The sequence below is a fragment of the Thunnus thynnus genome, chromosome 15, assembly GCF_963924715.1.
Source record: "Thunnus thynnus chromosome 15, fThuThy2.1, whole genome shotgun sequence".
Taxonomy (NCBI): Eukaryota; Metazoa; Chordata; class Actinopteri; order Scombriformes; family Scombridae; genus Thunnus; species Thunnus thynnus.
Window position 1 is genome coordinate 3,463,115 of NC_089531.1, and position 23,619 is coordinate 3,486,733.

The following is a 23,619-nucleotide window of genomic DNA, read 5'->3' on the forward strand; positions in this document are numbered from 1 at the left end:
AATAGATGCACCCACATTTATTCGCAGCTCTCTTAAATACCCCACATACATACATATAGTTACATACAGACACACAGAGCAAATCAACAGCTCGTACAAAACAGGAAGTGCTACTTTATCAGTTACTTTATCTTGTTTTACAGAGACTCTGAAACTGTTTCCTACCACACTGTCATATTTAATGAAGTTAAAATTTGACATGTGGTAAATTCAATTTTTTATTCATGCTGTGGAGCAAGGACAGTCTGTAAATCCATCATTTAACATCAAAATACTGTACTTTCACTACTGCAGGGCAGATCGCTTTGAGAATGATTGTGGTTGACAGACTGAAGTTTCTACTGCTACTATCAGGCCAAATCTTGCAAAGGCAGAGTAGAAACACAGAATTAAGGCTGATTTAAGCTCCCAGTGTGGCTGGTTTCATAAGCAGATTCCCCTCGCCCGCTACAGTGGGCGGGGAAATAAAATCCATGAATCAATAAATATAAAAACTGTCAATTTCTTTCCCCTTGGAGCTGACATGAAAATTATATTGGTTCAGTAAATTTCTGCTGACTGTCAGTGTGGTGAAGACAGTTTGCGTGTCTGCTGACCTCCCAGCTCGTTCAGGAGCTGCTGCTGACAGACAAAAAAATAATGTAATATAATAATAATATGTAAAAATACTTCATTACAAGTAAAAGTCCTGCATTTAAAATCATACTTTAGTCAAAGTTAGAACGTAATTTTACTTAAAGTACAAAAGTAAAAGTACTTATTTTGTAGAAAATCAGGCTGTAAGTGATATATTAAGTTGCTGCTTATGCATTGATTCATCAATATTAATGATTTACTTTCTTAAATTGATTTAATATATCAGATACTTTCTCGTGGGTTCACAGTAAGACTTTAAGAACAGCAAAAAAAAATGTAATTATGTTTGTTTCTTCTGGCATGTTATGAACATTTAAGACTCGTGTACAGTTCATTTTCTCATGTTTGCTTTTATTAAGAACAAGATGTATGTGGACAGAGAGAGAATAATGACATGCAACAGGATTTAAACCCAGAACATAACAGTTACTTTGTATAAATATAACTGCAGGATCACCAGGAGGCTTTTAGGAGACTTCTTTCTCACAGATCCATTGTTTGGATTCATTGCTAATGATCCATTCTCCCCTTTGATTAATGGACACTGTGGACCGGTTCACAGGTGGTAAAGACTGGTCTATTTCCCAGGCCCTGCAGAACAAACACCATATTGATACAGGTAACAACTGCAAAATACAAATGAAGTCTGGACTGACCCTCTTATTCAGCTTCATATTTAGTTTCTTTGTGTTTTCAACTAGTACACAAGCCTACACCATAGAAGAAGAGGCAGACCAATCCAGCTTACTGAGCTAATGTAAGGAAAGGCTCCCCAGCTCTCCCAGCACTGTGAGAATTTTGTTTTTTTCTTTCAACAAAGACAGTAGCACACAATTGAATTAATATGAAAACATCGGTGCCCTCATGTGGCAGCCTGATAGAGTGCAGGTTCATTAGGCTGAGCGTCTACAGTAGACTCCTGGTTTCAGGTTTGAGATTGTAACTTCAATATCAGCCACATTTTACCCTGAGATTGTGGTGGAACAATATATTACTTCACAAAATACTGATTTTTTTTTATTTATGAAATCTTAATTGCCCCCCTGCTTTTCTTTTACATCCCACTTTAAATGATAAACAATGACCTTGATGTATCATGATTCAATAAAAATAAAATGTAAAATATCTCACGTATATGAAAGTGTTGATCCGTCCACCCATTTCCACGCCCATTCCTCCGGCCACTCTTTGATTTTCACAGTCTGTAGGCCGATCCAGGAAGTTCCACCTTCATTCAGCTCACTGAGAAACTCCTGATCATTTGACAAAAAAAGCTGATGATTATTTCTCTGTGGATACACTAACAGTTCTATGGTAGTGAATTCATCTTCATGTTGTGACCATTTTTCAAGTAGAAATGTAAATGTAAATCATGTGTTAAAACATGTAATAATATTAATAATAATAAGTTGTGTGTGGTATGGTGTTTCCACAAAAAATAAAAAAAATCTTGGTTAGAAATTCTTAAAACAACATCTACTTCTCCATCATTGAAAAATCCAGAATCTATAAATATGCAAATATTTTTCAATTCATAAGTTTTCCTGCTGGACACAAGATGTCTCCTACTTCACTGAAAAGTCCATTCTCAGTGTTTGAGCACCAGAGGCTCCAAATGTCCATATTACAATTGTGTAAGTTGCATACTGGACCGTGATTGGCTCCAAACTGGTTGTGATGTCACAATAATATGCATATGTACATGTCTTAAACTCTCTTAAGGGAAGAAACTTTCCTCCTTCTGCAGATTAATGTAAAAAACAGCCTGAACGCTGCACATACAACATTCTGCACAGTGAAGCTCAAACATCCAACTGAAGAAACAACAAGAAAGATATTTTTGAGTGGAAGAGGACTTTAATTTAGTCCTTAAAGGTCCTTCAAGTATTTTCCAAAAGTCAATTATTTTAGTCCTTTTACCATCTCTAAGTAAAACTGGTTATGTGTGACAGCCAAAAATCACTTACACACATAAACATACTGGCACACACATATTATATTTACAGTATATATGAACACACACAGTATGAAAGATATTCAAATCAACACAAGCTCCCAAATAAAAACACAGACCTTCTGCACATGCATGGAGTCACACAGTAAAGCACAAATAAACACATTAAGTCACTCACATGTTCTTCTTTGTTGTTTATGACCACCAGGTCTGCTGTTCTGTTCTTACAGTCCTCTCTGCTGTCATCCCAACTCTTCATCTCAGTAGATTTGTAGTAACAACTGCATCGAGATCTCTTCCATCCCTCAGGACACAAACTCTCTTATTGTCAAACAAATATTTTTATGTCACTTATGTCCAGAAGTTTCACTTCACAAAAGTTCACTTTTTAGTTTAGTATACAGTATATTACCTGCTACTGCTCCCTTTTAGGGTGTTTACTTTGGACTGTAGCTGCTTTTAATTTGTATCTGAATGTAAAGCTATTGTTAGGCTGAAAGTTCCACAAAACAAAAGCCAATCAACAACATAAACAGCAGTTAAAACAGAACAACAGCGTCAAGTTGAACCTTGCCTTTAGCACATCTAATTTCTTAAAACATGTACACAAACAGAAATTTAAAAATCACAATATATTGTTTATAAAGAGTTAGGTGCTGTAGTTATTTCTTTACAAACCCTGCAAAACCTGCTTGCAGGTCTAGTTGTATTTTCTGTTCTAAAGCTTTTCGTACCTGCATGTTTGCCCTGGAGCTCCATTACTGAATCCTGTAACCGGCTATGATTGTTCAACAGGTTGTCATATCGTCTCTGCAGCTGGTCTTTTTCCAGAATGGCTGAAATATCTTTTGAGAAGCACAACAGCACAAAAAGTTGTATCTGCCAGTCAGACATTCCTACATTTTAATTTCTCATTTTAAAACTATATTAAAATCACTTCAGGAACATACCACTCAAGTTTTTGTCACATGAATTTGCGATGCAGCTAATTATTTCATGCATTCATGCTGCCTGTAATTATCACTTTGCATTGTAATATGTAACTGAAGGGTTGCAGGGATCACATTTGCTGTGGGAGTTGGTATATTTGTCCAACTAAGTTAAGGTTATTGAAGAATGCTAGTTCATACACTGGTTCTTTATTTTTTTTAGGACATTCTCATGTTTGTATTTTTCAGTTTTCTTCCCACAAAACTACTGAAGACACCCACTGATTTCAGGTGGAAAATTGCATGAAATTTTGATCATATGATCAATGATGATATTATCCAACAGAAAAAGCTTAAATCAAGACACTAAATAAAAACAGAGACTCAAGATATGACAGTTTGTATTAAAAACGCAATTCCTCACAACGTATGAAGATTCCAGTCAGCAGCAGAAGACACAGCACTCCCAGCATTATGGCTTTCAAACCGCTTCTTTTGACAGCTGCAGGATTCTTTTGAGTGCGTGGTCCTACAGAGGCAAAACATATAAAGAACATTTTTATTATGCTTGTTTGAAGTTTACAGTTTACAGCTTACAACACCAAGACACCTGATAATGATCCGTAGTGAATGGTGACTCATGGTGAATTGTGAATTATCAAACTAGTCATTATTTCAGACTTACGGGCTGTTTGTGATCCGAAATCAATTTGATGCTCCTCATCGCTGAAGATCTCCACCTCATTCTCCTCTCCCTCTCCTCTGTTTTCTTGGACATTTCTTGTATATCTCACATTCAAACTCAACTGTGGTACAGCAGGAATTTCTGTAGACATCTTAAAGAAGTAAAAAACAAACTGAGCCTGTTCTGGACCAGGTTTCACCGTGTGTCTCTGAGCTGAGTAGCTTTCAACACAGGAAGTGTCAGCTTGAGAAACCACAACCACAGATGCAAAGCTAAATTTGTTGCTGTTAGATAACAACCAGTTTGTTGATTTTTTTGTAAATTAAATTTAGACATTCAATGGTCCGGATGTTGGAACGATGAAAGCTTTCAGATAAACTGTATATAAAATCTATTTGCTCCAGAAAAACATAGCTGTTGATTTTATTTTAATGTTATTTTGTCTTTATTTTCTAACAGTAACATTTCACTCAACAGCAGAGCTGTGTGCCCACATTATGTCTTTAAGTTGATAAGTATTATTATTTCATCTAGAATGATACAGTGATCATGACCTTAAGATGCTAAGAATACCATTGTGCTGTTAGAAGAATAGAAAAAGGATGACAGAAAATCTTCCACATTGACACAACCTAGGCTCTTTGATAAATACTTTAAGTGCAGCTGGATTAAATGCAGGAGTAGCTTTGCACAACTGGTGACACACAGTACAGAGAATATTGGACCCAAAACAGTAAAGAGAAGCACAAAAGAAAGTCTAAGATGAGTATGAGTGGGGGTAAAGAACCTGGTTCTCCTCCATGGACACTTAGAGAGTATTATCCTGTTTATACCATGGTCACTTGCTAACTAAATGCCATATGTCATTAAATTAAAAATATCAGTCATGCTCATATAAGTATTTTTGATCTTTTGATCTTCACAGTGTAATTAAACAGTCGAGCACAGATAACATTAGATAGCATTAAAATAACATTAGATAACATTAGATAGCATTAAAAAACAGAAAACACATTAACATTTCACAAGAATGCAACCATATTTTAGAGAAAAAACAATATTTCACAAAACACAGAAATACAAATGTTGTGTTTTCTGTTTAGCTGTGTTTTGTGAAATATTTGTTGTTGTTGTTGTTTGCTTGTTTATTTTTGATGTGTTTTCCACCTCAGGGCCACTGTACCTCACTCTGTCACACGTTAGCTCTCCGTCGCTGTCTCTCTTTCCCTTTCTCACTCTTACATGTGAACCACATCTCTATATTTTCTGTGTGATTTCTCTCTTTCCTCCTCCTGTTGTTAGTTGGTTTGGATGTCCAGCTTCATGCAAATATATGATATGATTCTGTGGTTTGTAACACAGTGCGTTTCATAGTACAGTAAGTTGTATTTGATCTAATTTGACAAAGCTGATCCCAAAACAAACCCCTCTCTCAACAAAGAATACAGAAAATCTATTTCTCACATATCCAGTTTATCCATTGTCCTTGTTGATTGCAGAATCCTGCAGCGTACTGGTTCCACAGTCCTGTTGTCCAGAACCTGTAGGATAAATAAAATATTCTACTTTTTAACAAGGCTTAAACTCCAGATTATTTTCAGTTTGAAGTAAACTGATTAATCTCACCTCAAATATTCATATTTCTTGTAATGAATTACTCGTTTAAAGGTGCAGTGTGTAGAATTTAGTGGCATCTAGCGGGACGGACTTGGCAGAAATTAAATATAATATTCATAAGTATGTTTTAATTAGTGTATAATCACCTGAAAATGAGAATTATTGTGTTTTTGTTTCCTTAGAATGAGTCCTTTATATCTACATAGGGAGCAGGTCCTGTTCCACGGAGCCCGCCATGTTTCTAAGGTAGAGAACGGACAAACCAAACACAGGCTCTAGAGAGGGCCTTTCCCTTTTTTCGAAAGTTTTGCGGCCACCGTAAGTTTTCCTACATGCTTGGAAGGGGAGGGGAGGGGTATTCAGTTGATTGCAATCTGCAACCTCACCACTAGAATCCACTAAATCCTACACACTGGTACTTTAACACATAATTACGTGCTGTAAGCCAATATAATCAAAAGCTGTGAATTAAAGAATGAAAAATTGTTCAGTAATCCCATCATTTTGTGTTCAGTGAGAATTTTAAACTAGAGGAGCCAGTGAAGAGATTTAAGTATGGGGGTAATGTGAGACCATCTGTTTGACCTCATGAGTAGTCTGGCGGCAGCATTTTGGATTGTCTGCAGACAATCAAGAGCAGAGATACTAAGTGAGGAGAAAAGTGTGTTACAATAATCAATGCAAGATGAGACAAAAGCATGTATAATCATCTCTAGTTCAGCTGTTAACTAGAACTATTGAACTAGAGATGAACTTCTTAAGTGGAAAAAACAAGATCTGGTCAGCTGCTTTACATGACGAGGATTGATCAAATATTACCCCTAAATTATGGAGGTTGGAGCGGGCAGCAGATTAAAGAGGCCCAATACTTTGCATAATTGCCAAGGCAACCTTTTCTGGACCAACAACTAGAACCTCCATCTCATCAGCATTAAGCTGTAAAAAACGTTCTGCTGTCCAGTCTCTAATAGCGTTAAGACAGTCTAGGAGCTTAGATAATCTAAAAGCCTCACCAGGTTTAAATGAAGTAAAGTTGGATATCATCTGCCAATAAATGATAAGCAATATTAAATCTGTCCCAAGGGCAGCAAATATCAAGAAAATAACCGGGGCCCAGAACTGAGCCCTGCGTAACACCACAAGACAGTGGAGAAGAATCAGACACAAAGTCATCAATAGAGACGGTGAAACTTCAATTCGTCTGTGAGATAAGATGTAAACCAGTCTAATGCTATACCTGATATGCCCAACCCAATCACGTAACCTCTTTATCAGGATTAACACAGAACAATCACCCGTATCAAAGGACATTAAAATATCGTCTGAAACCGTTAGAGGAGCAGTTTCAGTAGAGTGCTGTTTCTGAAACCCAGACTGAAACTTATCAGTGAGTTGATTGGCCACAAAAATTTGCAACAAAAGTGGGTGTTTAGATTCAGGCCTATAGTTCTTGAGCAAGGTAGGATCTAAGTTTCTTTTCTTAAAATGGGCTGGATAGTAGCATACTTAAAATAGGAAGGGACACATCCTGAAGACAAGGAAGAATTAACAATAGCTGATACCATAAATATAAGATACAATAAACATATAGTAGACAATGTCAACGAAATTACAAAACAAAATTAAATTGACTGTGTTATGGCAATTTGAAAACTCCTCACAAGTTATTTCATTTACCTCAGTTTCTGAAGAATTAAAGACATTGATCGACTGAATTCATTTTTACAACTTATTCAATAACGTTTTTACTTACTTATGACAAACAGTTACTTTGATGACACTTTGATAGAAATAAAAATCTTTAACAATGTCTCACATTTCTGCCAGCGGTGATCCATCCACCCATTCCCATTTCCATCCTCCTAATTCCAGTTTTTCCTGAGTAGCCCATAGACCAAACCAGGACTCTCCATTCATATTCAGCTCAGTGGCACATTTCTAATAGTTAACAAGAGACAGTAATCATTTCTTTGTTCATAATAATTCATTCTGTCTAAAATTTGTTGCAACTTTTCAGTTCCTCTGTGGTGCATAAATTAGAAACACTCAAAGAACTTGAAAACTGGCTCCTCTTATACACTAATGATTGCTACAATAAAGCCAAATATACAAATATTTGTACATGAGTGTATAAAGACACATGTACAAACAGCCAATACAGCCATACTGTACTAGAATATATACTTTTAATTCTTAACACTGTCATGTTCACAATAAGCCACAACAAACACAAGGGGGATCCTACACACTCAGGACTGGGCACAACGGTATGAAAGTAAATACACATTTGTTATGGATAAAGGTAGAGAAAGCCATTTATAATGCAGAAGAAACTGCTTGTGTAAGGCTGCACACTGGAATCAGCCCTGCGTTAAAACAGTGCATGGGGCATATTGTTAAAGTTACCAGTGAGACAATGAAATACAATCCAGCAAGTCAAGTTGGAGCTACAGATTAATGTGTTTAAAGGCATATCAGGCGCCAAAACACCACACAGAGGTTTGTAATACTCAGACCAACTACAGAAAGTTATCACGGTGGCCACTTTTTTATCATTCGTCACAATGATCAGAAGGTAAACAGGCGAATACGGCATTCACGTTACAAAGTAATCCATCAGGAAAGTGGGCTTGCATGTATGTAATTAGCAAACGCAGCACCTTGCTGGACGACGTCGCACTTCGTTGCAGCAAAAGTTGAAGCAGCCTCAATTTTTTTGCCGGACACCACCACGCTGTCGTGCTGAGCCCTCTGCGTTGGCACCCCACTACATCAACAAACTGCCCCATTAAAAAGGATGAGAGAGCTGCGTTTTTTCATGCAGAACTAATATCAGAGGTCAGACAATTTCATTTTACTAGTTTATCAGTGTTCTTCCATGTTCATTCAAGTCATCAATTTCCGTCAAATCGTTCCTGTGATTTTCTCTCTCACACAAATATTTGGAAATATCCAGCCTGTTTACATCTTGATCTGTTAATATTCAATCAGACACCCTTTTGTTCCACTCATGCTAACCTTGCTATCTTCCTTTTTAATGAACCTCACTTTTCAGGAATAGGATTTTTCAAATTCATTGCAAATGTGCAGTAACGTAAACAAAACCACAGTTACAAAACAAAGGCTGATATACACAGGGTCTTAATATGAAAATAATATCCACACCCTTAAAAGAACCTCATGAAAGCTCATCAACAAAAGCAACAGGGAAGTGGACCTAAATGACTATACAGCAGGCAGTGCAGGTTGGTGTACATGCATATTGGACATGCAAATAAACACAAGCTCCTACATAAAAACACAAACTTTCTGCACATGCATAGACTCACACAGTAAAGCACAAATAAACACTCACCTGTTCCTCTTGGTTGTTTATGGCCACCAGATCTGCTCCTTTGTCCTGACAGTCTCTTCTGCTTTTATACCAAGTGTTCCTCTCCTTGGACTTATAGTAACAACTGCATCCAAACCTCCTCCATCCTTCAGGGCACCACTTTCCTAATTGTCAGACAAGTGTTTTAGAGACAGTTTTCATGTCAGTCGGTTTCAAATTGTCAAAAAGACTTGTTAAGTTTAACAAGTTGCTTGCCGCTGAAAATAGTCTTTTTCGTTACACTGTAAAATATTACACTGGAATTAGTGGAATCAACTAATCTTTTCATTAACTTAATATAAAAAGTTATATTCATTTCAAGTTAATTCAGTTTATAATTTCTAGATTTTGTCTTCAAACCGTTTTGGAACCTGACTTTCATCTTTATGCTTCTTGTTGTGTTTTTTCTTGCCTTTAACATAAATCCTCAGTCTCTGAATTGTGTGTTTAGTACACAGCCAGTAGACAGAGAACTATTTACAGTGGATAAAATAACACAGCTCCAAACCACAAGGTTTCATGCTTCAGGTATAAAGAAACAAACACAGATGTAGATCAGATGCAGTTACTCAGGATTAGTACTCAAAGTTGCTCAGGAGTGAAACAAACTGAGCTGAGAGCAAATTCAGAGCTCAGACAAAAAGATAAGCAGATGTAAACAGACTGGAATTCTCAGTAATGAGAGACGCCCACACAAACATACGCACATTATTTTGAATAATATTGACTTTCATAATTTCTCTCTTACCTCCTTCCTGTGACTGATGATCAGTGTCACCATCTTCAGTTACGTCTGCATTCTCGTAGATTTCCACTTCTGCAGTTATTACGCCCCACCCTTGGTCAGCCCTATGGGGCGAACAACAATCCACCATGTACCCAATTTAAAACTCCAACAAACTATAATTGATACAAGTTTAAGAACATGATGAACTGTTGGGATGCTGCCTTCAGTGTTTCCTGACCAGACTCTTGTCTGGTTTCAGTAGAAAAACTCTGAGGAAATAGCAGCAGGAAAAGAAACGCCGATAGATGCAGATCGTTTTATTCACTTTACTCATTTGAATGAAAACTTAACTCCAGTTTGATGGTTTTCTGAACTTCAGTTAGAAGCCATTTAAATAAAGTATGAATTTGTGAGTGTAAAGCTGGAAAAAAAATGCAATGATTTGCATGTGTTGTTGTATGTGTTTATACATATAACCACATTTATTCACAGCTTTCTTAAATACCCCACATACACACACATTCACAGATACACAGAGCAAATCAACAGCTCCTACAAAACAGGAAGTGCTACTTTATCAGTTACTTTATCTTGTTTTACAGAGACTCTGAAACTGTTTCCTACCACACTGTCATGTTTAATTAAGTTAAAATTTGACATGTGGTAAATTCAATTTTTTATTCATGCTGTGGAGCAAGGACAGTCTGTAAATCCATCATTTAACATCAAAATACTGTACTGAGAATGATTGTGGTTGACAGGCTGAAGTTTCTACTGCTACTATCAGGCCAAATCTTGCAAAGGCAGAGTAGAAACACAGAATTAAGGCTGATTTAAGCTCCCAGTGTGGCTGGTTTCATATGCAGATTCCCCTCGCCCACTACAGTGGGTGGGGAAATAAAATCCATGAATCAATAAATGTAAAAACTGTCAATTTCTTTCCCCTTGGAGCTGACATGAAAATTATATTGGTTCAGTAAATTTCTGCTGACAGTCAGTGTGGTGAAGACAGTTTGCGTGGCTGCTGACCTCTCTGCTGCTGACAGACAAAAAAATAATGTAATATAACAATAATAATAATAACAATAATGTAAAAATACTTCATTACAAGTAAAAGTCCTGCATTTAAAATCATACTTAAGTAAAAGTTAGAACCTAATTTTACTTAAAGTACAAAAGTAAAAGTACTAATTTTGTAGAAAATCAGGCTGTAAGTGATATATTAAGATGCTGCTTATGCATTGATTCATCAAAATTAATGATTTACTTTGTCAAATTCATTTAATATATCAGATACTTTCTCATGGGTTCACAGTAAGACTTTAAGAACAGCAAAAAAATGTAATTATGTTTGTTTCTTCTGACATGTTATGAACATTAAAGACTCGTGTACAGTTCATTTTCTCATGTTTGCCTTTATTAAGAACAAGATGTATGTGGACAGAGAGAGAATAATGACATGCAACAGGATTTAAACACATAACATAACAGTTACTTTGTATAAATATAACTGCAGGATCACCAGGAAGCTTTCAGGAGACTTCTTTCTCACAGATCCATTGTTTGGGTTCATTGCTAATGATCCATTTTCCATTTTGATTAATGGACACTGTGGACCGGTTCACAGGTGTTGAAGACTGGTCTATTTCCCAGGCCCTGCAGAACAAACACCATATATTGATGCAGGTAACAGCTGCAAAATACAAACAAAGTCTGGACTGACCCTCTTATTCAGCTTCATATTTAGTTTCTTTGTGTTTTCAACTAGTACACAAGCCTACACCATAGAAGAAGAGGCAGACCAATCCAGTTTACTGAGCTAATGTAAGGAAAGGCTCCCCAGCTCTCCCAGCACTGTGAGAATTTTGTTTTTCTCTTTCAACAAAGACAGTAGCACACAATTGAATTAATATGAAAACATCGGCACCCTCATGTGGCAGCCTGATAGAGTGCAGGTTCATTAGGCTGAGCGTCTACAGTAGACTCCTGGTTTCAGGTTTGAGATTGTAACTTCAATATCAGCCACATTTTAACCTGAGATTGTGGTGGAACAATATATTACTTCACAAAATACTGATTTTTTTTTTATTTATGAAATCTTTATTGCCTCCCTGCTTTTCTTTTAAATCCCACTTTAAATGATAAACAATGACCTTGATGTATCGTGATTCAATAAAAATAAAATGTAAAATATCTCACGTATATGAAGGTGTTGATCCGTCCACCCATTTCCACGCCCATTCCTCCGGCCACTCTTTGATTTTCACACTCTGTAGTCCGATCCAGAAAGCTCCACTTTCATTCAGCTCACTGAGAAACTCCTGATCATTTGACAAAAAAAGCTGATAATTATTTCTCTGTGGATACACTAACAGTTCTATGGTAGTGAATTCATTTTCATGTTGTGACCATTTTTCAAGTAGAAATGTAAATGTAAACATGTAATAATATCATTAATAATAATAAGTTGTGTGTGGTATGGTGTTTCCACAAAAAATAAAAAAAATCTTGGTTAGAAATTCTTAAAACAACATCTTCTCCATCATTGAAAAATCCAGAATCTATAAATATGCAAATATTTTTCAATTCACAAGTTTTCCTGCTGGACACAAGATGTCTCCTACTTCACTGAAAAGTCCATTCTCAGTGTTTGAGCACCAGAGGCTCCAAATGTCCATATCACAATTGTGTAAGTTGCATACTGGATCGTGATTGGCTTTAAACTGGTTGTGATGTCACAATAATATGCATATGTACACGTCTTAAACTCTTTTAAAGGGAGAAACTTTCCTCCTTCTGCAGATTAATGTAAAAAACAGCCTGAACGCTGCACATACACATTCTTCACAGTGAAGCTCAAACATCCAACTGAAGAAACAACAAGAAAGATATTTTTGAGTGGAAGAGGACTTTAATTTAGTCCTTAAAGGTCCTTTAAGTATTTTCCAAAAGTCAATTATTTTAGTCCTTTTACCATCTCTAAGTAAAACTGGTTATGTGTGACAGCCAAAAAGCACTTACACACATAAACATACTGGCACACACATATTATATTTACAGTATATATGAACACACACAGTATGAAAGATGTTCGAATCAACACAAGCTCCCAAATAAAAAGACAGACCTTCTGCACATGCATGGAGTCACACAGTAAAGCACAAATAAACACATTAAGTCACTCACATGTTCTTCTTTGTTGTTTATGACCACCAGGTCTGCTGTTCTGTTCTTACAGTCTGCTCTGCTGTCATCCCAACTCTTCATCTCAGTAGATTTGTAGTAACAACTGCATCGAGATCTCTTCCATCCCTCAGGACACAAACTCTCTTATTGTCAAACAAATATTTTTATGTCACTTATGTCCAGAAGTTTCACTTCACAAAAGTTCACTTTTTAGTTTAGTATACAGTATATTACCTGCTACTTCTCCCTTTTAGGGTGTTTACTTTGGACTGTAGCTGCTTTTAATTTGTATCTTAATGTAAAGCTATTGTTAAGCTGAAAGTTCCACAAAACAAAAGCCAATCAACAACATAAACAGCAATTAAAACAGAACAACAGCGTCAAGTTGAACCTTGCCTTTAGCACATCTAATTTCTTAAAACATGTACACAAACAGAAATTTAAAAATCACAATATATTGTTTATAAAGAGTTATGTGCTGTAGTTATTTCTTTACAAACTCTGCAAAACCTACTTGCAGGTCTAGTTGTATTTTCTGTTGTAAAGCTTTTCATACCTGCATTTTTGCTTTGATTGTTCAACATGTCGTCATATTGTCTCTGCAGCTGGTCTTTTTCCAGAACCACAACAGAGCAAAAAGTTGTATCTACCAGTCAGACATTCCTACATTTTAATTTCTCATTTTAAAACTATATTAAAATCAATTTTTTCATGCATTCATGCTGCCTGTAATTATCACTTTGCATTGAAATATGTAACTTATTTTCACATGCACAAATGTGTTAGTGACAGATTTCACATCAGCTAATGACAGAATAATATGACTTAAAGTCTGCTGTTTCTTTTAAATCGTTCTCACCGCTAATGTTTGTCCTCAGCTTGTTAGCTTCAGTCAGCTGGTCCCTTTCCAGAGAGACTGAAGTATCTGGTAAGAATCCACAAACATAAAAAAAAAAAAGGAATAAAGCAAATATATCAAATTTGAACAACTGATCAAGATTTTGAGTGACATTGAAAAATATAATACTAAAATAAAGATGAGATCCTCACAGAGTTTGAACAGGACAGTGATTCCGATTAGTAGCACGAGACACAGTAGACCCAGAATCACTGCAGCAATTGTAAAAGGGTCTCTCAGGACAGCTGGAGGATGACGAGTGTTTGCTCCTACAGACGCAAAGTATACAGACAACACATTTCGATATTTGAACTAGAACTTTACTAGATGAGAACAATGGTGTTAGAAGTAAGAATGCAATCCCTGCAGGAAACTACACCAAAACATCATTTTCACATAAAGAGAGAGACTGATATTAATATCTGTTAGCAAGCAGCTCCTCAGGCATGAAGACTGGACATTACTGCATGAGCTGAGAAATCAAACCACAACTGTTAAACACTACTGAAGTATCGGATTCAACAGTTTCACAAACAGCCACTATGTTTTTCTAAGAGTTCATTACTTCATTTCTCCAGTTGTGGTGATTTTTTCTTTTCAGCTATGAGCAGCTATTCGATTTTTGTTTCTGACTGTACTGTGCTGGTGTTTTCAATATGCTTTATTTTGTCATTTTGCCACAGTCGACACACTACAGACGATTAAAATTAGCACGACAAGAAGCCAGCAGGCAAACTCAGGAACTAGATTCAATTATAATGTCGTCAACTACTGTCGTTATTTTGGACAAATATGAAACTGAACAGACTTAGCTGAGTGCTTAATTTTAAAGACATGCCCACATACAAGCACATACTCACTTGTCACTTTTTATATTAACAATAACAAAAATACTGAACATTGATTCTACCGTATTTAATACTCACCTCCATCCTGTGTCGAAAAATCCACCCGATGATCAGTCAAAGGGTCGAAGCTCTCGTAGATGTCGACTAGTCTCTCCATTCTCTCTCCTCTGTCCCCTCGGGCTCCTTTGCTGTATCTCGCGTTCATCAGCTCATTCGGCTTTTCATAAATGTTGGAAGACATTTTTAAGGAATTAAAAAAAACAACCGAAAAGTCTCTGTAGCTTTTTTTTCTAGTCTCGATTTACTCGTCGTACTCCGTTACTGTCACTGCATCGCTGTATTTCTGCTGTATTGCCGTAGTTTAAAATGAGAAATATAACTTTGTGCTGTATTCTGATGCTGCTTTCTGTGTTTTCTGTCTGGTGTGTCTGTCTGTTTCTGTGTGTGTCAGCCAGGTTTCAACAGGAAGTAGTAAAAAAAAGATTTTCCTCTCTCTTATCTTTAGTTGGGCTTATGAAAGATCAAGTATAAAAGCATGCGGATGTTTAATATATTAGTTTATATTTTAGTTTAGTTCATTTTAATAAGTGAGGTTGTTTTTGAAGTCGTCATTCAAAAAACAGCAGAATGAGAGGCGATTGATATTGGGGGGGGGGGGGTTCTCACAGAGGTAGTGTGATACAGGTTTTTTTTTAACTGATAATGAGGTTAAAATGTCAGTTGTACTGCTGTAGTTTGATGGATTAGATGATAAAGGAGTAGATTAAAGAAATAGAGAACTATTTTTACACCAATGATGGAACGCAACATCACAACATATAAATGATCAAAAAATGAACATGCAAAACATTTTAAGAAAATTAGAAAAAGAAGCTACGTGTCCTGATCTGATTGCGTGTCACAAAATGGCGTCCCGAAGCAACATATACTGACTAAAATGTTTTATACGGATGTGACGTTATCACCACTACTGAGCATTTCATAATATCGGCTGTGACCCTTGCTTAAATGCCACCCTGCCCACCCCACACACCCCCAAAAAAATGTGAAATAAGCACAAGTTTAATAAACCTGTAAGAAACAGAGTAAAGAGTAGAGTTCTGGATTCATAGTTTTACAGGCAAATAGCATTTGTTTGTCACGATGAGCAGCTTATGACCTTATTTGTTGGTAACAGGATAATATCAGTCATGTATCGCTGTACCTTTAAATATCTCGTCATAATCTGAAATTTACCAGCTGTGCAGTATCTAAGGCCATAAAAACTGCAGCAAAGACTGTTTTTCTTGTAGTTGTTAAATAAGTTTAGAATGAATCGTCATGTCAGTATTAAAGTGTGCCTTTAATTTTGGCTTAATCTTTATTTTATCAGGAATATGTGCTTGTTTCATACGTTGTTAAGAGTGCAACATGGAGCACATACACACATTAGATGCTTGTGACATCAAAGAGCTGATCATATAAACCACCCCACCCCCCCCCCCCCCCCCCCCCATCATGTCTCAGTAGAGAACACACAATTTCCTTCCTCTGTAAAGATATGTATCATTTTTTTATTCATCATTCAAAGAGAAGCAGCAGCAGTGGTGGGAATATAACTAAATACATTCACTCAAGTACTGTGCTTAGGTACACTTTTAAGGTACTTGTGTTTTACTAGTATTTTTATTTTACATTACTTGATACTTCCATTTCACTTCCATTTCAGAGCATAAAGTGCATAAAATAACACAATGATGAGTTTATAAATTAAACTGCATGGTTAAAGATGAAACCAGTGGTTCACAAACTTTATGGCTTGTGGCCCTTCATAAAAAATGTGTGTAGTTTTGTCTTGTTGTCATGTTTCAGATGTTCCACCAAAGCAACATTTCCCCTCACACAACTGTTAAGTTAACTGTAAAAGAGGTAAAATTCTACAATATTTCACTAAAACACAAAGATTAAAGAAGAGAAAAAAAAAATCCAAATTCATGTAGCATCTCACGACCCCTCAGATTTATCTTGTGACCCTCATAAAGCAGTTCAAACTAGCTCCACCTCGACCAGCTACAACAAGAAAATGCTGCTTATGTGCCAATTTTCTGCAAAACAAATACTTTTACTTTAGTAGTTTAAGTAAATTTAGCTGGTCATACTTTTAATGTATACTTTTACTTGAGTAGGATTTTAAATGCAGGACTTTTACTTGTAATTAAGTATTTTTACATTGTGGTCTTGATACTTTTTCTTAAATAAAGGATTTGAGTACATCTTCCACCACTGGGCAGCAGGATTTGTCTTGTCTTTAAGGAGTGCGGGATGTTGCCTTTCACGCTCTGGAAACACGTCCCACTACCTCGGACCCAAGCTAACGCTAGCTTACTGGGAACTCAGAGCACTGCACACTGGGACTAACGTTAGCTACTTTAGCTAAATTGTGCAAACAGGCCAGGTATCGTAATCAAGTAACATTAAACTTAGTGAAATATTGCAACAATAGTCTGAGAACAGCAGATGAGCCAACTGTCAATCACAGCTGTCAATCACCGCCCACATGGCAGACATCAAAGCTACTATAAGTCTTCAAATCTTTTTGACGGAGCAATAATTTCCAAAATGACCACCAGCACACTTATTAGAGGGTCTGAAGTTAGAGATTAAGATCAGAATAACCCGTTGAAAAGAATGATTGACTCAGTATTTCTAGAGAGAAGTTGAGGCTTTTTGAATGTCAGTCAGTTGGAGCATCCAGCAGCCGTTGCTGTGGTGATATTGAACCTGTACCTCCGCATTTGCTTCAGCCTCAAGCCATGGTAGATGCCGCTTTCGCCTGACTCAAACCCCGAATCACCAGTAGAGCTTTTTTAAGGTCAGGATTAAGTGCTGCTGTGTTATTCAGTGCAGCTCTTCACCTCTGAGCTGTTTTGATATGTTTTTAAAGCAAGATGTTAAACCCGCAGTACAACACATAGTAGATGGTAATTTTTCAGTCACCTTGGCAAGATCTGACCTTCTCTTGAACTCAGCTGTGATAAGTAAAAAAAGTCATTTTACTGGTGGTGTTCTAGCTTTAATCAGAAACAGTCTTCAGGCTCTCATTCATCCAGCGCCCCTCCTCACTGGAGCGTTATCAGGCTTTGGGCTGTCCGGGTCCCTGGTGGGTTATGGTTGGACTCACAGGCAGAGCTGTGGTCCGGCACTGTGCTGTAAGGACGTTTATAAATCTATCTGTGATCCCAGAGAGCCGTTCTGCAGCCTCATGAATCCAACATCGCTGAGTCGCATTGCTGCATGTCTGTGAAAGCCAATGACCCCTTGAATGTCCCGCAGATAACAGTCACACACTGACACGACTACTAAACACTCACACACACACAGAGGTGGCAGAGGCTTCTTCTTTTCTGACATCATGACACTGCAGACACTTATACCATGGCCAATTAACAAAAAACCTGTCATTAATCAACAGGAAGTGAACTTCATTAACCACCCTGATGGAGGCAACATAGGCTAAAACATTTTAATAGTATTTTTGAGGACAGTTGTGTAACCTGTTTATCAATTAGGTTTTGATGGACTTGTATTTGCTTATGCTTGTCACTGGTCTGCACCTCATTGCTTTAGCTCAAAAATGAGCAATTATCAAAAAGCAAATGTGGGATAATAACATTTTGAGATAATAACTTCATCACTTAACTGTAAATTTGACCACTAAAGCATAAAGCACCAGTATGGTGGGCCGCGCTGCCATGAGTAATAATCTAGGACTGTGTTAAACTATTTACTGGATCTGAAATCTTGTTTTTGCTGACCTCCAGGGGTTTAACTTCTAACCTTGCTGCAGTGATGTACAAGTGTACGTCGTGACATCACTGTTGTGTGAGGAGAAAAGGGCTTTAAACTTTCAACCTGAGAAGACAAAGAATCTCTTTAAATCACAAAAATGAAGACTTTGACTGCTGTGAAAGTGTCTGAGAACTTGACCTTGACCTGGTAAAATACTAGAATAGAATATAGAATGATAAACAAGACATAGGACTTTGTGTCTCGTATGCTACGTCATGTTAATAGTCAGCTTTCAGAGACCTGAAAGACTTGCATCGTGCTTTTTAAGACCTGAGATTTAACTTGCTCCACAAGAGTAAAATAAACAGCTCTGTGTCCTGATGTACGCTTTTATCAGACAAATACCACACTCACAACACTTTACACATTCTTCAGTATTCCTTTAACACTTGTGTGAACACACTGCAAATACTGACAAGCTTTCTTAGGAGGAGTTTTTAGATGTGATCTGCTGGGCTTCAGTCTTTCTTTTATTCCATCCTGAGAGAAACAGTTGAATATACTTTTGTACGCTCTGGTGAAGTGTAACGGATCAGCGAACACATGGTTGTTTTTATCTCACATGTTGATCTGTTGAACTGCTGTGAGGTTGACAAACCATCAGTGTTCAGGAGAGATTACCACATGCATCTCTGTCTCTCTCTCTCTCTCCAGGGGCCAACGGGTCCAGTTGGTGATATAGGTGTACCAGGACCTCAGGGACCCCAAGGACCACAGGGACCCAGTGGACGCTCCATCATGGGGCCCCCAGTACGATAAACATACGAGTCTCATTTAGTCCAGATCTGTATAATTCTTTTAGTGTTCTCACTCTAAGCAAAACTTAAGTTCCTCAAATTTTTAGCGAATTTTGAAAGTTAAATTGTATGTAAATATATTAAAATATACAATATACTGTATATCATGTGCTTGTCTACACAGTCATTTTTCTTGAATCATATATTATGAAATACAAAATCTGCTTTAACATATTTCTCTCGAATTTAGATGTATTTTTCTAACATATGGAAACTACTGTATTTTTACAGCATGTTGCAAATATTCAGTATCATACAAATTACACAGGAACTGAAGCCTACGTTTTTAAAATAAGTCACTAAATGTGTATGTTTTGTTATCTGCAGGGTGCTCAAGGTGAGAGAGGACAGAAAGGTGAAGCTGGACAACAAGGAACGCAGGTAAAAAAAACTGCAAACACAACATGAATCTAATGTTTGGTCACATTTTGAGTCAGAACTATTGTTTGGTTGACATTAGGTAACATTTAGGTTGACGTTAAAGTCAAAATCAGAATCTAACAACTGGCTTCTTGTTATTTTTCATTCAGCAAAATGATATAATACAAATTTTCACTTTGTTTGTGTTGATGTTGAGCTGTGAAATACTTGGTAGAGTTGTGTTTTTCTTTATTTTTCAGTGGTTTGAACAGGGAGATAAATTAATTAACATTGTTAGTGACAGAACATGGGGTCAACGTGCCATTTCAGAGAGGTGTGTTGCTTGAGAAGAGCCTCCCACGAGTAATTACTGCACTACTGTAAATTACTGGGATTAATATGACAACATCATTTATAACAGAAGAGTCAAGTTTTTTTATACTGTATTTTTTGGCATTTTTTGCCCCTTATTGTAGAGTTGATAGTACAGGAAACAAGGAGAGAGAAAGACGATGCAGTAAACTCCTCAGCTGGAATCAAATCTGGAGTAGAGGAGGTGTAGCCTGCATACTAACAAGGTTAAATCTCTAACTCTTCATTTCAGCAGACCAGCATATATAGGAGTGGTGAAAAATACAAATGAAAACACAAAATAACATGAAGAAAATAAAAAGCTATCGCTTTAAATACATATCACACACAAAACACATGACTAAAAAAGAAATATGTACAGATTACCTCCCAGTGAGGGTTTATTTGAATCTTTTAGCAACAGTTTTTGATGCTGAAACAGTCACATGTGTCAGTTTTTTTAAATACTCATCTAATTTGTCAAGATTCAGACTTAGTGTGAGTACGACCTTCAGTGACCTCTGCTCTCTTCTCAATGTTGCAGGGAATTCCTGGTAGAGCTGGAGAACCAGGCAGAGAGGGACCTGCAGGATCCAGAGTAAGTCGCTGCATACTAATTTATAGGAATACTACTACTAATACTACTATTAAAACTGCTGCTAATACTCTACTACTATCACTGTTAATACTACTGCTACTAATGCTATTCCTACTACTACTGCTACTACTATTACTACCACCAATACTACTGTTACTACTCTTGCTACTGCCTCTAATAATACATATGCTGCTGATACTACTTCCATTACTATCACTAATACTACTAGCACTGTCATTACTGCTTCGTCTACCACTGCACTGCAGTCTCCCCCGAAGGTCAGCTCAGCAAACTCTGTTGAGTGTTTTAAATCTCATCTTAAGACCTACATTACCTTTTCTCCTTTAGTGATGCTCCCCTTTGTCGTTGTTTTTATTCTTTCAATCACTTTTGTCTTTGAGTGAAGTGTGTATCATATGCTTTTGTCATCGTGCGCTTGCATTTGCACTTTGTGAAGCACTCTGTAACCCACATAGCTCACTTTTTGCCATCAACGTATGATATGTATGTTTAATTTTAATTTCATATCTGATATAATGTATTGGCTTGCTATCCTTTTGTTTTCTCTTGCATCTGTAGGTGGTGTTAGTAGTGTCTTTTAAGTCCATGTGGGGTGGGCTCCTAAAAATATGTATTTATTCATTAATTCTGTAGTCGTAGTTGGGGTGGATGTTGTATAACTACTATATTACTAATGGTCAAAGTCACTACTAAAATAATTTTAAAACCGAGGAGAATAATTTGGACCAAAACAATAACAATTCCATGTCAGGACCTTATGTTCCAACGTATTGATGTTATTCTCCTCCACAGGGACTGCCAGGAAAAGACGGACCCCCAGGCAGAGAGGGCCCCACAGGGATTATTGTAAGTGATTATGAAGTTATGATATTGTTTATCTGTTGTTTATGTGATTTTTTTTGAGGAAGACACAGGAGAGAAATGAGGATTTGTGGCAGCTGAACCAGACCGAGTTACAGTTTCGCTATCTTGCTACTGGTTCTCATGCTGGACGCTTGAAGGTCGATCTTAATTGGAACTGTGACTGTAGGAGATAATTATGGATTTGTGAGAAGATTTGGAGTTTGAATGTAGTGGTAATGTCAGGTGCTTCAAGTTATTCTTCTTTTACAGCATGCTGTCTGACCAAAATCCTGTAAATTGTATTAAAGCTACTGTACTTTATATTCTGTTACTGCAGTGTGGCTCTCCTCTTCACTGATAACAAGCCACTGGAGAATCGTATCAAAAGCAGCTGTTTAGTGAAAACGACAAACACTTGACACCAAATAACTTTTTCCACCAATAAACATAGATTTTTTACTTTTGACACTCAAAAGAAGCACATATTGATTGATGGAATTATGCAGAAAACAACAGTTGATTTGTTTATTAAATTTCAAACTAGAATCAACAATGACACCCAGACAGAGTCCCAACAATGTTAATTTGTGTGTTAGAAGACTCTGCTGGGCTGAAAATGATAACCACAGTTTTTATTCTCATTCAGCCGTAGGAAGCTTTTAGTCTTCCAGGATTTCACATCTACATTGTGTCATTCGGCAGATGCTTTTAAGCAACTTACAATCAAGGCAAGACATTAAAGGACAGTGACTCAAATAGAGCTGTGGGACAAATTCTCAAATAGCTGACAAGGTACAATGAGAAAGAGCGCTAGACAGAAGGTTTTTGTTTTGTTTTTTGTTGTTGTTTTTAATTAAAGTATGAAATGAATGGAAGTAGACAAGTGTATAGGAAATACCATAAATTTTACTTCCTTAAGGCAGTGCAGCAGGGAGTTAAAGTAGCATGGATCACCAGGTTTTTTCACCTGAGTACAGCTGAGTGTCATCTGCATAGAGGTGGTAGCAGATGTTATATTTTCTGGGGGGGAAAAAATAGACCCCAAAGTAAGTGTATGTAAGGAAAATTAAAAGTGGGCCTAATGTGGAACCCTGTGGTCATCCACAGGAGATGAGTGCAGAAGAAGATGACACGTTATCAATTCTAACAGAAGCTGTTCTGTCTCAGTAGATTTATGAAATCAAATTCATTTTTAGACTGTTTGGAAGTCTTCTGTGGCGAATGACTGAAAGTACAATACCTGGAAAAACAAATTTAAATACCTGATATTTCTGTATTTGGTTGGTGGTAAACAATGCACTATTAAGTCAATGATATGTGTAACTGAACTGATAAATATTGACCGTAATGCTATATCTTGAGCTATTTGAGTACTTGTAGCGGACATTGGCCCTCATGCAAGAACATTTTCATATTTTTATCCTAAAACTCTCTTACTTTTCTCTGTGATGTTTGCCTGTATGAGTGTTCAGATTCAACAAACTCTCTGAACTGCCTGAACTTGTCGTTACTCGTTCCTTTCAGCCTGATGAATGTCATCTGTTGATGAGGATAATTTGCATAATCCACGCCCCTAAAATGTCCATATAAGGCTCCATGTTCCACTCCGTTTGTGGGTGAATTTCGTTCCCAAAGAGTAAAAGCAAGAATTGCACTACAGCTTTAAATCCTGTTTTCAGAAATCAGCAGATAACAAATAATAAGTTGAGGAATGTCAGTAGTAGAGGACCCAAAACAATTAGAAAATATTAATACAATGACGTGTCATCAGAGTAGCGCACAGTCCGTCTTTCAAATCAGAGACTGTAGATGAAACACATTCCTGCTGCTGTGGGACGTCTACAGCTGTTTAGTAAACATGGAAAAGGATCCACATTCTACAAGTTGTTGTGGGAAACGGTATCCAACAGAACACAAATGAAATGGTGTTTTGTGATTTTGGAGATGTCTGTATGTGTGTGTGTGTGT

General features: G+C 36.9%; 3 protein-coding genes across 10 annotated transcripts in view; 1 reads left to right on the top strand and 2 right to left on the bottom strand.

The window, feature by feature from the left end:
- The window catches only part of LOC137198211 (collagen alpha-1(XIV) chain-like), a 222,721-nt gene that overhangs the window by 180,320 nt on the left and 18,782 nt on the right, over positions 1-23,619 (top strand). For all 6 annotated transcript variants that reach the window (XM_067611887.1, XM_067611892.1, XM_067611891.1 and 3 more), the window contains 4 exons: positions 19,336-19,431; positions 19,806-19,859; positions 20,734-20,787; positions 21,601-21,654. In XM_067611887.1, coding sequence (XP_067467988.1) covers positions 19,336-19,431; positions 19,806-19,859; positions 20,734-20,787; positions 21,601-21,654 — 258 coding nt within the window. The remainder of the gene's footprint in view (positions 1-19,335; positions 19,432-19,805; positions 19,860-20,733; positions 20,788-21,600; positions 21,655-23,619) is intronic.
- Positions 971-10,953, bottom strand: LOC137198213 (natural killer cells antigen CD94-like). Of its 2 annotated transcripts, XM_067611896.1 has the most exons (9): positions 9,943-10,953; positions 9,177-9,319; positions 7,638-7,759; positions 4,205-5,745; positions 3,944-4,048; positions 3,325-3,435; positions 2,769-2,911; positions 1,768-1,889; positions 971-1,227 (listed from the first exon to the last, which is right to left on the bottom strand). In XM_067611896.1, the coding sequence occupies exons 4-9, from the start codon at positions 4,353-4,355 to the stop codon at positions 1,104-1,106; spliced, it is 756 nt and encodes a 251-aa protein (XP_067467997.1). In that variant the 5' UTR covers positions 4,356-5,745; positions 7,638-7,759; positions 9,177-9,319; positions 9,943-10,953; the 3' UTR covers positions 971-1,103. The 2 variants fall into 2 exon arrangements, with proteins under 2 accessions (XP_067467997.1, XP_067467998.1); XM_067611897.1 differs by lacking the exons at positions 7,638-7,759; positions 9,177-9,319; positions 9,943-10,953 and having other exon boundaries at positions 4,205-7,424.
- Positions 11,317-15,471, bottom strand: LOC137198212 (natural killer cells antigen CD94-like). Of its 2 annotated transcripts, XM_067611893.1 has the most exons (7): positions 14,932-15,471; positions 14,158-14,274; positions 13,967-14,032; positions 13,664-13,717; positions 13,108-13,250; positions 12,121-12,242; positions 11,317-11,577 (listed from the first exon to the last, which is right to left on the bottom strand). In XM_067611893.1, the coding sequence occupies exons 1-7, from the start codon at positions 15,092-15,094 to the stop codon at positions 11,454-11,456; spliced, it is 789 nt and encodes a 262-aa protein (XP_067467994.1). In that variant the 5' UTR covers positions 15,095-15,471; the 3' UTR covers positions 11,317-11,453. The 2 variants fall into 2 exon arrangements, with proteins under 2 accessions (XP_067467994.1, XP_067467995.1); XM_067611894.1 differs by lacking the exon at positions 13,664-13,717 and having other exon boundaries at positions 14,932-15,467.